This window comes from Acinonyx jubatus, chromosome C2 (assembly GCF_027475565.1).
Source record: "Acinonyx jubatus isolate Ajub_Pintada_27869175 chromosome C2, VMU_Ajub_asm_v1.0, whole genome shotgun sequence".
Classification (NCBI taxonomy): domain Eukaryota; kingdom Metazoa; phylum Chordata; class Mammalia; order Carnivora; family Felidae; genus Acinonyx; species Acinonyx jubatus.
The window spans coordinates 94,397,112-94,412,112 of NC_069384.1; the positions used below are offsets into that span (position 1 = coordinate 94,397,112).

General features: G+C 36.2%; 1 protein-coding gene across 10 annotated transcripts in view; it reads left to right on the forward strand.

The window, feature by feature from the left end:
- Positions 1-15,001, forward strand: part of PHC3 (polyhomeotic homolog 3) — an 87,075-nt gene that overhangs the window by 51,630 nt on the left and 20,444 nt on the right. For all 10 annotated transcript variants that reach the window (XR_008297826.1, XR_008297827.1, XR_008297828.1 and 7 more), the window contains 3 exons: positions 931-1,181; positions 5,249-5,408; positions 13,259-13,373. Coding sequence is in view for 7 of the 10 variants with exons in the window: in XM_053221216.1 (XP_053077191.1) it covers positions 931-1,181; positions 5,249-5,408; positions 13,259-13,373 (526 nt within the window). In the remaining 3 variants the exon portion in view is untranslated. The remainder of the gene's footprint in view (positions 1-930; positions 1,182-5,248; positions 5,409-13,258; positions 13,374-15,001) is intronic.

Here is a 15,001-nt window from a genome sequence, read left to right on the forward strand (position 1 = left end):
GTTTTGAGGATTAATTGAGTTACAACCTGTGAGGCATTTGCACAGTACCTGGCATGTAAGTGCTCAGTAAATCATACTATTATCTTTACACATGTGCTCTTTTTTTTTTGTTATTTTTCTCAGACATCTCTAGTCACTGATATTTTTAGTTTTCAGCCGGTTCTTTCTATTTCATACAGTCAGTAAAGTTTGGTGCTATTGTACGGCTTTCATACAGTTTGGTGCTATTGTACGGCTAGGTAAAGTCTCTATCATAGGCTGTGGGGTCTATCTTAATGTGGTCATCAGAGTTTGAAGGGGAGGAATCACAGTGATCCAGCCCAATGTTTTGCAATTGCCTGGTACTAAAGTGTTTCTCCAAACTGACATACACATTGCCACTGAAGAGGTATTAAAAAAATGTACATGGATTGGATTAGCCTTACTGCTTGAAATAAAGGTGATGAATGCTGTGTAATCCTTTAAAAATCTCTACTTTATGGATTTTATGATCCTTTTTTATTTAAGTGTGCTTTCAGAGTATTCCCCACCAACCCCCCCCCCCCCCCCCCCGCCATGCCATCTGGAATATATAAACAGGAACACAGGGAATTTAATATCTGTTTAGCTTAAAAAATTTTTAAAAAGCAACAATTTTCATATTCCTAAGTTGATATTCTAAAATATTTTTGTGTCTTATGGGGCAAGGTTGGAATGTAACCTGTAACCAAGGTTGGAATGATAACTTTTAGCAAGTTATCCCCTTCTGTAAAGTGGGGATAATAGTGGCTTCTATCTCATAAAATTAAATGAGATTAAATATAAAGTTCTTAGGATGGTGTTTTAAAGCACTAGATCTTAACTATTGTTGCTGTTAATGTTTATTCTTGAATTTTTTTCATATTTGCCTGCACAGAATGATAAAGATAAAAACTGACTTTTCTTTTTCAGAGCAAGTGGAATTACCTGCTGTGGCATCAGTCAGTGCTTCAGTAATTAAATCTCCATCAGATCCTTCACATGTTTCTGTTCCTCCACCTCCACTCTTACTTCCAGCTGCTACCACAAGGAGTAATAGTACTTCTGTACCCAGCAGCATTCCCAGTATAGAAAACAAACCTCCACAGGCTATTGTTAAACCACAGATTTTAACGCATGTTATTGAAGGCTTTGTGATTCAGGAGGGATTGGAGCCATTTCCTGTAAGTAGTAAGCAAATTTGTATTTTTAAAAATTATTCATGTAGTATTATTTTTAAATGTAGTGTATTGTTCTTCAATAAACTGCTTGTAATTTTATTTCAAAAAAGTTGTCGGGGTGCCAGGGTGGCTCCCGTCGGTTGAGCATCCAACTTTGGTTCAGGTCATGATCTCGTAGACTGTGAGTTCGAGCTGCTGCATCAGACTCTGTGCTGACAGTTTGGAGTCTGGAGCCTGCTTCAGATTCTATGTCTCCCTCTCTCTCTGCCCCTCCCCCACTTGTGTGTGCATACGCGCGCTCGCGCTCTCTCTCTCTCTCTCTCTCTCTCTCGCTCTCTCTCTCTCTCTCTCTCTCTCTGTCACACACACACACACACACACACACACACAATACTAAACATTAAAAAAAAAAAAGTCAATCTCTTGCCTGGAATTTCTCTCTCTATATATTCTTTATATATTTCCAAATACATTTCTAGAATTTTTATACTAGCTATATATAAACTAAGAAAAATTTCAGGATATTAAGGATGTCGATGTTTATAATTTTTAGAGAAAGATAGTTGGAAGTTTATTCCAGTGAAATAAATTTTTAAATTTTTTTTAAGGGGACTGAAATTACACAAAAGTGCCTTATGTTTCTAAGATGGTATTTCTTTCTCTTTTTTGTTTTTTATTCTTTTTTTTTTCTCTTAAATTTCTTTCAAGAGAGAACGAGAGAGCAAGTGGGCGAGGGGCAGAGAAAAAGAGGGAGAGAATCCCAAGCAGGCTCTGCAGTGTTGGCACAGAGCCCCACCTGGGGCTCAGTCCCACAAACCATGAGATCATGACCTGAGCCAAGATCAAGAGTCAGATGCTTAACTGAGCCATGCAGGCACCCCTAAAATGGTGTTTCTTATATAGTGTGATTACTTTGTGAACTTTTAACTTAAGTGCATGAAATCATAACTTCCTAGTGACCTAGTATTTCTGAAGTTATCCAGTTGATGGTTTAAATTAGCAAATAGATTTTCTCATTCTTAAATCTCTGCCTTCAGTCAGATTTTTAAAATGGTTTAAAAATGTTTAAAAATGTTTTAAAATCTTCACATCAAAATGGAGGTGCTGTTTCTGTCACTGAGAGTCTTATGATTTGAGACTAGTTGTATATAATTTATATGCTAATACCTAGAGAAGAACATTTTTCCTTAGAAAATAAATCAAAGACAGGTGGCCAAAGTCAAAGCCAAATAAGACAAGGAAACAAAATAATTCCCTTCAAAGGCCTTTGAATCATCTGGGTTTTTAGATTTATGGGTGGTGAAGATCTTACATTGTGATAGTGGGTTGCCTCATCATTTGCCTTTCTTTTCAGTTAACTGCGTGTATTAAATGTGGATCTCCTATAGGAATTCTGATAGTGGAACAACAGTCTTTTTTCCCTGTTCCTCAGGGTTTGGATTCTGGCAGTGCTGCATACTGTAACCTTTGTTAAGTCACTCAACCTTTTTGATCTTCATTTTTGCTCATATGGCAAATGGAGATTATACTTTGCTCTTAGGGTTGTTGTGAGGATTAAATGTGCGTAAATTGTTTTGTGCAGTGCCTGGCGCTTAATATCCATAGCTGCTATTATTAATAATTATTAGTGTCAACTATAACTTTTTTTTCCTGATTACAAAAGTAATGACATTATTTTAAATGGAAGATATGGGAAATGGACAGAACAAATAATCCTCAGTAATACCACAATGTGTATTGTTTTATATACATATATTTCATATTATCAAGACTATTATATATACAGTTCTGCATCTGTCACATAGTATATTTAGAGCATTTGTTTTCTCATATGATAAATAGTACTTTGGGAATATTTTGAAAGGTTACATAATACTCTGCTTTATGAACAACTATAATTTATGTAATTCTTCCATTATTGTTGGGCGTTTTAGGTTTCTATTATTTAATAATTTCTATAGCCATAATGGGGTGTCTGGGTGGCTCAGTCAATTAAGCATTCGACTCTTGATTTTGCCTCAGGTCATGGTCTCACAGTTCATGAGATCGAGCCCCAGGCCAGGCTCTACACTGACAGTGCAGAGCCTGCTAGGGATTCTCTGTCTCACTCTCTCTGCCCCTCCCCTGCTTGTGCATGTGCTCTCTCAAAATAAATAAAAGATAAATAGTAATAATTTCTTTAGGATGAATTCCTAGAAGTACAGATACTGGATCACATTACATATGTATTCATAAGACTCATGGTATATATATTGCTAAATTGTTTTCTGGAAAGATTATTTAAATATATTCACACAGCAGAAGTGTAAACTCTTAGTAGCACTGCATATTACAGTTTCTTTAGTAATACCTTTTTGTAAATTTTACTTGAGGCATAATGTATATACTAACTGAAATGAACAAAATTTAAAAGTTCACGGGTGATTATTCTCTGAAGTTAAATGTAGAATTTACAGTAAGCATCATTTACCATCTGTGGCAGATACTGGAGACTTAACCAGCATTCTTAAATAGAAATAGGAGGTTCTATTTCAGATTAGCTGAAAGTTCACTAGCAAATCAGTAAATGGTTTTTTTTGGGTTGTTTTTGCTGAAAATATTTCTGAAATAAGTATTCATGACTTAACCAAGTATACTGAACACAAGTGAATATTTTGTTGTTGATTTTAATGTTAATGTTTGAGGATTTTTCAATTCTTTTTGTGATTATATTGGATTAGGCTGCTGAATTAGGAGTCAGGAGACTTGAGTTCTAGGCCTGATTCTGCTTCTGTAAAGAAATCACCTAAACACTTTGAACATTAGTTCTCTTGCTTTTTTAAAAAAATATTTGAGAGAGAGAGAACGCACGCATATGCGAGCAGGGGTGGGGCAGAGAGAGGGAGAGTGAGAGGTGGAGAGAAAGAATCTCAAGCAGGCTCTGTGCTTTGAATGGAGCCCAATGCAGGGCTCGATCTCACAAACCATGAGATCATGACCTGAGCCAAAATCAAGAGTCTGATGCTTAACCAACTGAGCTCCCCAGGTGCCCTATAGTTCTCTTATTTTTAAAATACATACAGGGGCGCCTGGGTGGCGCAGTCGGTTAAGCATCCGACTTCAGCCAGGTCACGATCTCGCGGTCCGTGAGTTCGAGCCCCGCGTCGGGCTCTGGGCTGATGGCTCAGAGCCTGGAGCCTGTTTCCGATTCTGTGTCTCCCTCTCTCTCTGCCCCTCCCCCGTTCATGCTCTGTCTCTCTCTGTCCCAAAAATAAATAAACATTGAAAAAAAAAAATACATGCAATAATGATCTATCCTAAGGCGGTAACTCTTTAAGTAAAAAGTTTTGTATGTGAAAAATAAATCTTAAAAGTTGTTGCAGAAAAAAATAAGTTGAGGGTACTGGCTAATCAAAATTTATTACATATTTTTCAAAACATGAAAATATGTAATTTTTTTTAATGTTTGTTTTTGAGACATAGTGTTTGAGCTGGGGAGGGGCAGAGAGAGAGAGGGAGACAGGATCTGAAGCAGGCTCTGTGCCAGAGTCCAGTGTGGGGCTCGAACTCACGAACTGTGAGATCATGACCTGAGCCAAAGTCGTCAGATGCTTAGCCGACTGAGCCCCCCAAGGTGCCCCAAAGACATTTTTAAACTATTTGCCTAAACTAGAACACTAGGTTCTATTTGACAGATTTTGAAGCATCCATATTGGTGATGACTTGAAATACAAACTGTTGATGTCTAGATTGCCTAAAATTTTCTTAATGATGGACCTGATTGGCTGAACAAGTAAATTATCACAGATACTATTCATTTCAAGAGGGTTTTTTTAACTAAGTTTTTTTTTTTAAGATTTTTTTTTTTTTTTATTTGTTTTGAGAGAGAGAGAGAGAGTCAGTCCCAAGCAGGCTCTGCGCTGTCAGTGCAGAGCCAGACATGGGACTCAGTCTCATGAACCATGAGATCATGACCTGAGCTGAAATCAAGAGTTGGATGCTTAACCGGCTGAGCCAGCCAGGGGCCCCTTAACCAAGTTATTTCTGAAAAACCTTTTAAAAGATTGTTTTATTCTCTGTCTCATTTAAAGGTGAGCCGTTCGTCTTTGCTAATAGAACAGCCTGTGAAAAAAAGGCCTCTTTTGGATAATCAGGTGATAAACTCAGTGTGTGTTCAGCCAGAGCTACAGAATAATACAAAGCATGGAGATAATTCATCTGACACAGAAATGGAAGACATGATTGCTGAAGGTTTGTGGATTTTACTTAAGATACTGTTTAAATTAACTTTGACTTTTACTGCTTGAAACACAATATGGATTTTTATTCTACACATATTTTCACACTGGGAAGGCAAAAGTAAATGGAAAGCTAATCAGACCTTTAATGGCTAAATAATTCAAATAGCAAGATGTTTAATTTGCATAATGTCAGATTGACCTTTGAAGGAGTGTGGGAGGGAAAAGTTCCCCTATATATGAAAGTAGTTCAGAATTTTAGCATCAAAACAACCAGTTCTCTTTTTCTAAGCAGACTGAGTTTGCTTAAAATTTTAAAACTCCTGGGTTGTTTGGTTTTAGGCTTTCCATATTCTGATGTTTGATGTCAGGTGGGAATTACAGTTGTATTAAGGATGTACCTGTCAATCAAGAAGTAATTAAATTTGTTCAAAGAGGAAAATATCACTAAATCTTCTTATTGTTAGAGACTCCTCTTTTAAAGACTTTAGTCTAATAGTGAATATTCCAGAATGAACACAAATACATTCAGAACTGATACCTTTTATTGATTCTGATCATGGTCCTGTCCTTGCAACACAGTTGAATCAAATAACATTCAGTGTAGCCAGGGCTGCACAGTAGTGGTTTTATAAACATCTGTGTCAAAGTAGTTGTCCTCAGTATCTTAGTGTATTTCATCTGAAATTAATTTTCACATGTTTATTGAGCATGTACTGTGTGCCTGTACTTTGCTAAATTAAACAAAATAGCATGCTGGTAAACAAAATATATAATTGTCTTTGCCCACAGTTTGCCTGATTATTAAAAGGAAGGCACCTGTGTCATTGTTACTACCTTATAAACTGTTGCAATATATTCATCCCTGGTTTATTTTTTATTTGAACAGGGAAGAGTATGATAGTATCAAATTTGGTTTTACTGCTAACTTATGTTGAGATCAGTTTGGTTTCTTTTACTTAAAAAAATGTTAACAATGAGAAATTTCAAACCTACACAAATCAGAATTGTATAATGAATCCTCACCCAGACTCAACACTGTTACCCGATTTCAAACATTATTTTTGCCATGCTAGTTTCATCCATCTCTTTTGTTTTCCTCCCTCCGTTTCCCCCTTCTTCCTGTCACTTTTCTCTTTCTCTTCTTTAATTCCCTCCTCCTTTCTGTTAAAAAAAAAAGTCCTCATTGTGCATTTCTAAAAATATATACGGGGCATCTGGGTGGCTCAGGCAGTTAAGTGTCTGATGTCAATCAGGTGATGATCTCGCAGTTTGCAGTTCGTGAATTTGAGCCCTGTGTTGGGCTCCCTGCTGTCAGCATAGAGCCTGCTTCAGCTCCTCTGTCTCCCTCTGTCTGCCCCTCCCCCCTCTCAAAAACAAACATTAAGGAAAAACCCACTAAGTTTAAAAAAAAATTTTAAATAAATAAAAATGCATACGTTTTCTCATATAATAACTATAATGCTGTGTCACATGAAACAATATTAATAGTAATTCTTTGAGGTCATCTAGTACCTGGTTCATGTTGAGATTTCCTCAATTATATAAATTGTATAAATATCCTTTTATAGTTATTTTTCAAATCAGAATCCAACAATGTCTGCATTTTACCTTTTGTTATGAATTTAATTTCACTTAATTCCTGAATACTTTAGTTATACATACTATTCTGAGAAAATGTTTCATTTGAGCTGAAGAATAGTAAAGATGAATGTACAGGGATTTTTTTTTTTTTTTTTTTTTTTTGGCCTATAGCTACAATAAGTGTATATATGAACATTCTAAACTTAAAAGCACATATAATGTGCTGTCTTGTGTGTATACATTGGAGAAAAGTGGAAAACTGTTTAGGAAGCTTCACAGCATATGCCATATATTCATGGCTTATAATATAATAGACATACAGCATATGTTAGACTGTGCTAGAACCTGAGAGGAGCTTTTGACCTAGTAGGAACTGATGAATGTAAGATAGCTAAGGAGTAACATATAGTAAGTTTTAAATGAAGTATATAGACAGTATGAACTTGGGACTTTAAAATAAGTTTTAAAACTAGTTGAGATAAACCACATTGTGCTTTTATAACCACAATGAGGTATCATCTCACACAAGTCAGAATGGCTAGTATCAAAAAGATAAGAAGTGTTGGTGAGGATGTAGAGAAAAGGGAACCCTCATGTATGGTTGGTGGGAATGTAAGTTGATGCGATCACTATGGAGAATAGTATGATGGTTCCTCAGAAAACTAAAAAAAGACATAGCATATGATTTAGTAATTCCACTTTTGGGTATTTACCCAAAGAAAATGAAAACATTAATTTAAAAAGATATATGCACCCCTGTATTTACTGCATCATTATTTATAGTACCCAAGATGTGGAAGCAACCTGTGTCCATCAATAGGTGAATGAATAAATATGTAGTATATATCACAATGGAATATTACTCAGCCATAAAAAAGAATGGAATTTTGCTATTTGTGACAACATGGATGGACCTATAGGGTGTTACGCTAAATGAAATAAACCAGACAATCTGATTTTGCTTATATGTGAATTCTAAAAGATAAAACAAGCAGGGGAGCCTGTGTGGCTCAGTTGGTTGAGCGTCTGACTCTTGACCTCAGCTTAGGTCATGATCCCAGGGTGGTTGTGGGATCAGGCTCCACATCAGGCTCTGTGCTAAGCATGGAGCCTGCTTAAGATTCGTATGCTCGCTCACTCTGTCTCTCTCTCTCTCCCCTCCCTCCTCTCCCTGCTCTCTTTCTCTCTAAAAAAATAAAAATAAAAAAATAACCACAGAAAGAAATAGACTTATAAATATGGAGAACAAACTGGTGGTTGCCAAAGGAGAGAGGATGGGAGGATGGGTGAAATTAGTGCAGGAGATTAAAAGGTACAGACTTCCAGCCATAAAATAATTAAGTCACGTGGCTGGAAAGTACAGTATAGGGAATATAGTAGTATTGTTACACATTTGTAGCAAGTATTTCATAATGCATATAATTGCTGAATGACTCTTGTGTACCTGAAACTAATTTGTCAATTATACTTCAATTAAAAAAAAATCTGGTTGATGGAATGTTCTGAATATGTCTGTTAAATCCATCTGGTACAGTGTGTCATTCAAAGTCATTGTTTCCTTGTTCATTTTCTGTTTGGATGATCTGTTCATCCATGTAAATGGGGTGTTAAAGTCTGCTACTATTGTTACTGTCGATGATATCCTTTGTATTTGTTATTAACCATTTTACGTATTTGGGTGCTTTGACATTGGGTGCATAAATATTTACAATTGTTATATCCTCTGTTATACCCTCTTGTTGGATTGTCCCTTTTATTATTATATAGTGTCCTTTGTCTCTTCTTACAGTCTGTTTTAAAGTCTATTTTGTCTGATGTAAGTATTGCTATCCTAGATTTCCTTTGACATCCATTTGCATGATAAATGTTTCTCCGTCCCCTCCTTTTCAATCTACAGTTGTCTTTTGGTCTGAAATGAGTCGCTTATGGGCAGCATATAGATGGGTCTTGCTTTTTTATCCACCCTGTCACCCTGTGTCTTTTGATTGGAGCATTTAGTCTATTTACATTCAAAGTAATTACTGATATGTGTTTATTGACACTTTGTTACTTGTTTTATGGTTGTTTCTATAGAACACTTGAAAAGAATGCAAACTGGTACAGCCACTGTGGAAAACACTATGGAGGTTCCTCAAAAAATTAAAAATAGAACTACTCTCCATTCCAATAATTGCAGTATTGGGTATTTCCCCCCAAAATACAAAAACGCTAATCCAAAGGGATACATGCACACCTATGTTTACTGCAGCATTATTTATAATAACCAGCACTGGAAGCAGCCCAAGTGTCTAGTGATAGATGAATATATAAAGAAAATGTGATATTTACACACAATGGAATATTATCCAGCCATAAAAAAGAATGAAATTTTGCCATTTGCAACATGGATAGAGCTAGAGACTATCACGCTAAGTGAAATAAATCAGTTAGACAAAGATAACATAAGATCTCACTTACATGTGGAATTTAAGAAACAAAACAAATGAGCAAAGGAAAAAGGAGACAAACCAAGAAACAGAGTCTTAACTATCAAGAACAAACTGATGGTTACCAGAGGGGAAGTGGGGGAACTAGGTGATGGGATTAAGGATTATGCTGATGGAAAACAGCAACAACAAACCTGGTGGAGATTATTGCCAGTTTGGTAAGTTTTCTGTAAAGATGGGATTTGACCTGGGATGATAAAACACAGATTTAAGTTAATGAACAGGAAGAACCTTTTAAGTTGGAACCATGAATAAATGTACAAAGGATGTGTAGTAACTTCATAAGGGGGCAGCAAAAAGTAGACTGTTAGGTTAGAGAAGTAATGAGAAGTAAGACTGGCAGAATCAGATTGTAGAGCATCTTGGATATTTGACCAAGTAGTTAGGAGTTATCTTTTCAAGAGGATGGTTACTGAAGATTTTTAGGCAGGTAACATGAAAAGAGGGTTTTTGGAAACTGCTGGTCATCTGAGGATGAATGTAGGTTTGGCATGTAATTGATACTTGTAGTTATGTTGAGAAGAGAAAGGAAAGGATTTATGGAGGATAGGCAAAGGGTAGTTTAACAGGGTAAGTTACCAGAGTAACGCAAAGAAAGATTTAAAGATGATTAATCTGAGCAAGGAGTAAGTAGTAAATAAACCATAGAGATCTAATGCATAATATAATTGCTTGGAGACTAAAACTGAAGTATTCCAACCACTAAACAGGAAGGATAACAGGGTGATGGAGGTGCTAAATATTGCTACAATAGCAATCATCATATATAAATGGAACACATTGTACATTTAAATTTGCACAGTGTTATAAGGTAAATGTAGTCCATGAAAAAGACGAATCTGTTTCACAGTAGAGATATTTACATAGAATATGCCAAATTTTTAAATATTTCATTTAATTTCCCAAGGTAATTTTATAAAGTGTTTCTATTACTGTGTACTTCACTGTTTATGGGAAGTACTATAGGGTGATATGGTGAGGTCATTTATTTAGTGGCTTTTAGTAGTATATACAATTTAATTCAGTAGAATAAAACTTAGTGTAAGGATTATTCTGGCATCTAAGCTGCCAGTGTGTTAGGGCTTTGTCATCCCTAGAATGTTGCTTTCATTTCTAAGATAGTTAATCTTCATTTTCACATTCTAAAGAGTGAGTTGGGGGAAGGGGCATCACACGTCATGAATGGCCACACCTTGGGCAGAAACTGTAGTTTTTGTTTTCAGAGACCCTATGTCTTGTTACAAATTAGGATTTGTTGCTGTAGGAGAAAAGTGAAGAATGGAAGGGGGAGAATTACCAGCTGTCTGTGCCATAGACTCCTATCTTTATTAGCTGAAGCAACAGTTTTTGAACTCTTTTGGCTCTGTAATTTTTTATTCACCAATGTAGAAAAGTAGACTTGTTAACATTACCAAATTTGTTAAAATTCTGACAAACATTGGAACAGATTTTTTTTTTTAATGTTTTTATTTATTTTGAGACAGAGAGAGACAGAGCATGAGCAGGGGAGGAGCAGAGAGAGAGGGAGACCCAGAAACCGAAGCAGGCTCCAGGCTCTGAGCTGTCAGCACAGAGCCCGATGCGGGGCTTGAACTCATGGACTGTGAGATCATGACCTGAGCCGAAGTCGCACGCTCAACCGACTGAGCCACCCAGGTGCCCCGAGGAACAGATTTTTGAATCTGTTAATGTTCCTCTCTTCATTATGAGAAATAAAGCTGATGTTCATTTTTTGTTAGGTTGTTAGCCCTTAGACCATACCTGTTTGGACCCAAAACATTTCTTCTTCTTTATAAGGTATTCTAGCCTATTATCACATGTTGTATATTGCGACATTAATTAATAGAAACTTTTTAAACAAAGCTTTCAGTGTAGTCTGGAAGTGGAACAACTTGATGTCCAGACTCTTTAGGGCCAGATTGGTGTCAGTGGTAGGTGACTGAGAGGTTCGGTCTCCTGTATAGGCTTTTCAAAGTCAGTTCAGGTTTCAAGCATGACAAAGTGAAAACAATACTGGAAGTTGTGACATCAGGTCCCAGGAATGTGTTGTTGAGCCACAGTTGTGTAAAAGGCATTTTTAGGTCATTGGAAGGAGTAATTTTAGTTTTACTTCTTTTGAGACCATTTCTTCTTCATTGCTACTCAGCAGATGAGTTTTACTTATGAAGATAGTCCTGAAAAATTTTTTAAAATGACCTCTTGCTAGTTCATGATTTGATCAGTCATGATGATGTATTTGGATGTCCCCTGGAACTTCAGATATTTCAGAGTATGTTTTTAGTAGCTGTAGCCGTCTTATGTTGCTTTAGCACTTTGCCATTGCTTCTCTAATAACACTAGGATAGACTGCTTAAACTTCCTGAGAACATGTCATCCATGCGTACATTTCAGAGTCTCTTTATCTTTTTTTTCTTTTTTTTTTAATTTTTTTTTTTTTTTTTTTTTACCGTTTATTTTTGAGACAGAGAGAGACAGAGCATGAACAGGGGAGGGTCAGAGAGAGAGGGAGACACAGAATCTGAAGCAGGCTCCAGGCTCCTAGCTGTCAGCACAGAGCCCGACGCGGGGCTCGAACTCACGGACCGTGAGATCATGACCTGAGCCCAAGCCGGATGCTTAACCAACTGAGCCACCCGGGCGCCCCTGGAGTCTCTTTATCTTAATAAGCCTTTGGTTAAATGAGTAACATGGAAAAGCACACATGGAACTCATGGCTAAAAGCTTTAATTAGTAAAGTGTGTTTCGTGTATTTTACATAACGTGGCCTAGGAATTATGGTGACGCAAGAACATGGTAGAATATGGTGGGGTTTAAGAATGTTAACGGTTTTTAGTTCTTAAGTACTTATTACAGGTCTTGGTACTCTTAATTCTTATGTGGTAAATAGGAAATGGAACTGCCTCTTTTTTATGCCTACTGTCGTCATTGCAGTTCTTTGGGAAAGGTATTATAAACCCCATTTTATAGATGAGAAAGCTGTGGGCGATGAAAATTAAATTGCTTGCTGCTGAATACTGGAGGATTTAGGTAGGAGGTTTCCTTGGGTCTAGTGCTATGGCTTGAAGAAAACTATGGATATGGGGGGGGAGGGAAGGATATTCTAACTTAATAGTGCTCTGACAAGAGGGAGCAGAGGTTAGAAATGACAAAATTATTTGTGATTTTTAAGATTAATATAAATTATTTTTATTTTTATACGATACATATAAAAGGGACTATTTTATAATTAGGTATCTGTATCTTTATATTTTCTGTTATATATTGCAGATCTTTGAAAAGGTTAATTATCTTATATGCTCCTCTGACATCAAGCATATTAAAATTTTAGCTCCTCTTTGAAGGCATCCTCGTCTCCAGTTACAATGAAGTGTTCTCTGCTATATATCTTCATAGCACAGGGAACCAAAATTCATAGCCTATACAGTGCTTTTTGAAAGTGTTCCTCCTGAAGGTTACTTACTCATCTTCACTTCTTGTAACACTGCTCAATAAAGTTATTTGCACATTTTAGGTATGTTGGATTCTTAGCAGAATGAACCTTTAAAAATGCATTGCTTACTTATATAGAGAAAATTCCATAAAGTTTTTATAGAGGAGCAAGAGGGAATTGATGGATGCAGTTGCTTTTGTAGTATCTTCCTTGCCAAAGTGATTGTGGATTGAAAAGTTAAAAGACCATTCCTTTAAGTTTTCTGGAGGGACTGAACTAGCTGCATCCAACCAAAGTAGAGGCTTAAAATTTGCCACAATTAAATTTTTGGAAGTTTTTTTCCTTTGTTTCCTTCTTTTTTAGAGACATTAGAAGAAATGGACAGTGAGTTGCTCAAGTGTGAATTCTGTGGGAAGATGGGATATGCTAATGAATTTCTTCGGTCAAAACGATTCTGTACTATGTCCTGTGCCAAAAGGTATTTCTATTCTCTTGACTTTCCTCAAGCATAAACCAACAACTACTGTAACAAAACCAAAAAACTTGTAGAGTTTACCGGTGGCCAAAACTAGATATTGTAATATAGAGGAAGAATATCAAATAGGCATTATCTGGAGCTACTTTGATATTTAGTTATTAAATTTTGTTCTGTGAAAATTACATATTCATAACATTTACAGTGAGTTTTACAGCATATTCTGATACTGAAGTAGCAATCTCATGTTAAAAATATGCTTAGGAGAATCTCTCCTGTGAACAGACAGACTACTAATCCTTAAGGTATCAAAACAGTATTTCTTTTATCACCTGGTTGTTGGTCAGTATTAAAATACCAAGATTTACTTTGTTTTTTGTTTATTTTATTAATTGAATTTTAATTTTATTAGAGAGCCTGGGGAGGGGAGAGAGGCAGAGGGAGAGAGAGAATCTCAAGCAGGCTCCACTCTTAGTGCACAGCCCAATGTGGGGCTCAATCCCACGACCCTGGGATTGTGACTTGAGCCAAAATCAGGAGTCATACACTCGACCCACTGAGCCACCCAGGCACCTCAGGATTTACTTTTGTTTTAAAATGTTTTAATTTGTTTTAATTACATCCTATTTATTTTAGCTTTTTAAGTGGGACAGCTGTAGCACAATTTCTCCACATTGTTACATTATCAGAGAACAAAATATGTCTTTTCTAAATCTCTATTTTCAATAGTAATATTATAGGTAAACAGTACTAATAACAAAAGAAATGTTTAGGGTCTTCGTTACTCTTGTCACAGATTTAGTTTACATTAAAAAAAAAAAAACCTGATGCTGATAATAAATCCTAATATAAGTATTCACCACTAGAGGTGAGGTGTATGTACAGATTATTTTGAAATTTGTTCTCTGTTCCAGGAAGTGATGATTCTCTCAAAAAATATAAGATCTTAATTGTTTACATCTAGGGATTTTCTTGCTTGAACATACTATTTAGTATGGTGCCACTTAAATATACTTAGTAAAACTTAAGTAAGTAATAGAAGTATTTTCCACCAAAAATGGCTTCATTTGGTTTCTCATGTCAATTTTTTATTCACATATTATCTCACGTTATTGATAGCCCTAAGCAAGTTCTATAACTCCTGTTTAAACTTGGGAGTTTTCCATAAAAAGACTAGTGGCTCTCTGGTTCTAAGTGATTAACAACTCTGAGGAGAAAGGGCAGCCTTTCATAATATTTTAAAGGTCTTGATTATTTAGAAGTTATTTCAGAACATTTAATGCTACCATCACTCCTCCCAGAGATGATTACTGAGTTGTCAAGTTATTCTACGTAGATGAATTTCTTTAGAAGGTTAGGGATCTTAACATAAGAGAAATACAGAGCAAAAAAGAGAGGATAAATTAGGTCAGGGAAGAAATGCTGCTATTTACATGTCTGCCTTGGAGATTTAAATATTTAGGGCCTAAACAGCGAGTGTAAGGTTAGTCTCTCTTCTCTCTAGTCTTGGAGGAAGGAAGGTTTGTGAATGGAAATTGCTATGAATGGAAATCAGAAACCTACAGCGCTGAGCCCACAGATCAGCATAATGAACACAGCTGAGCTTGTTGAATTGTTTTAGGGTAACATGA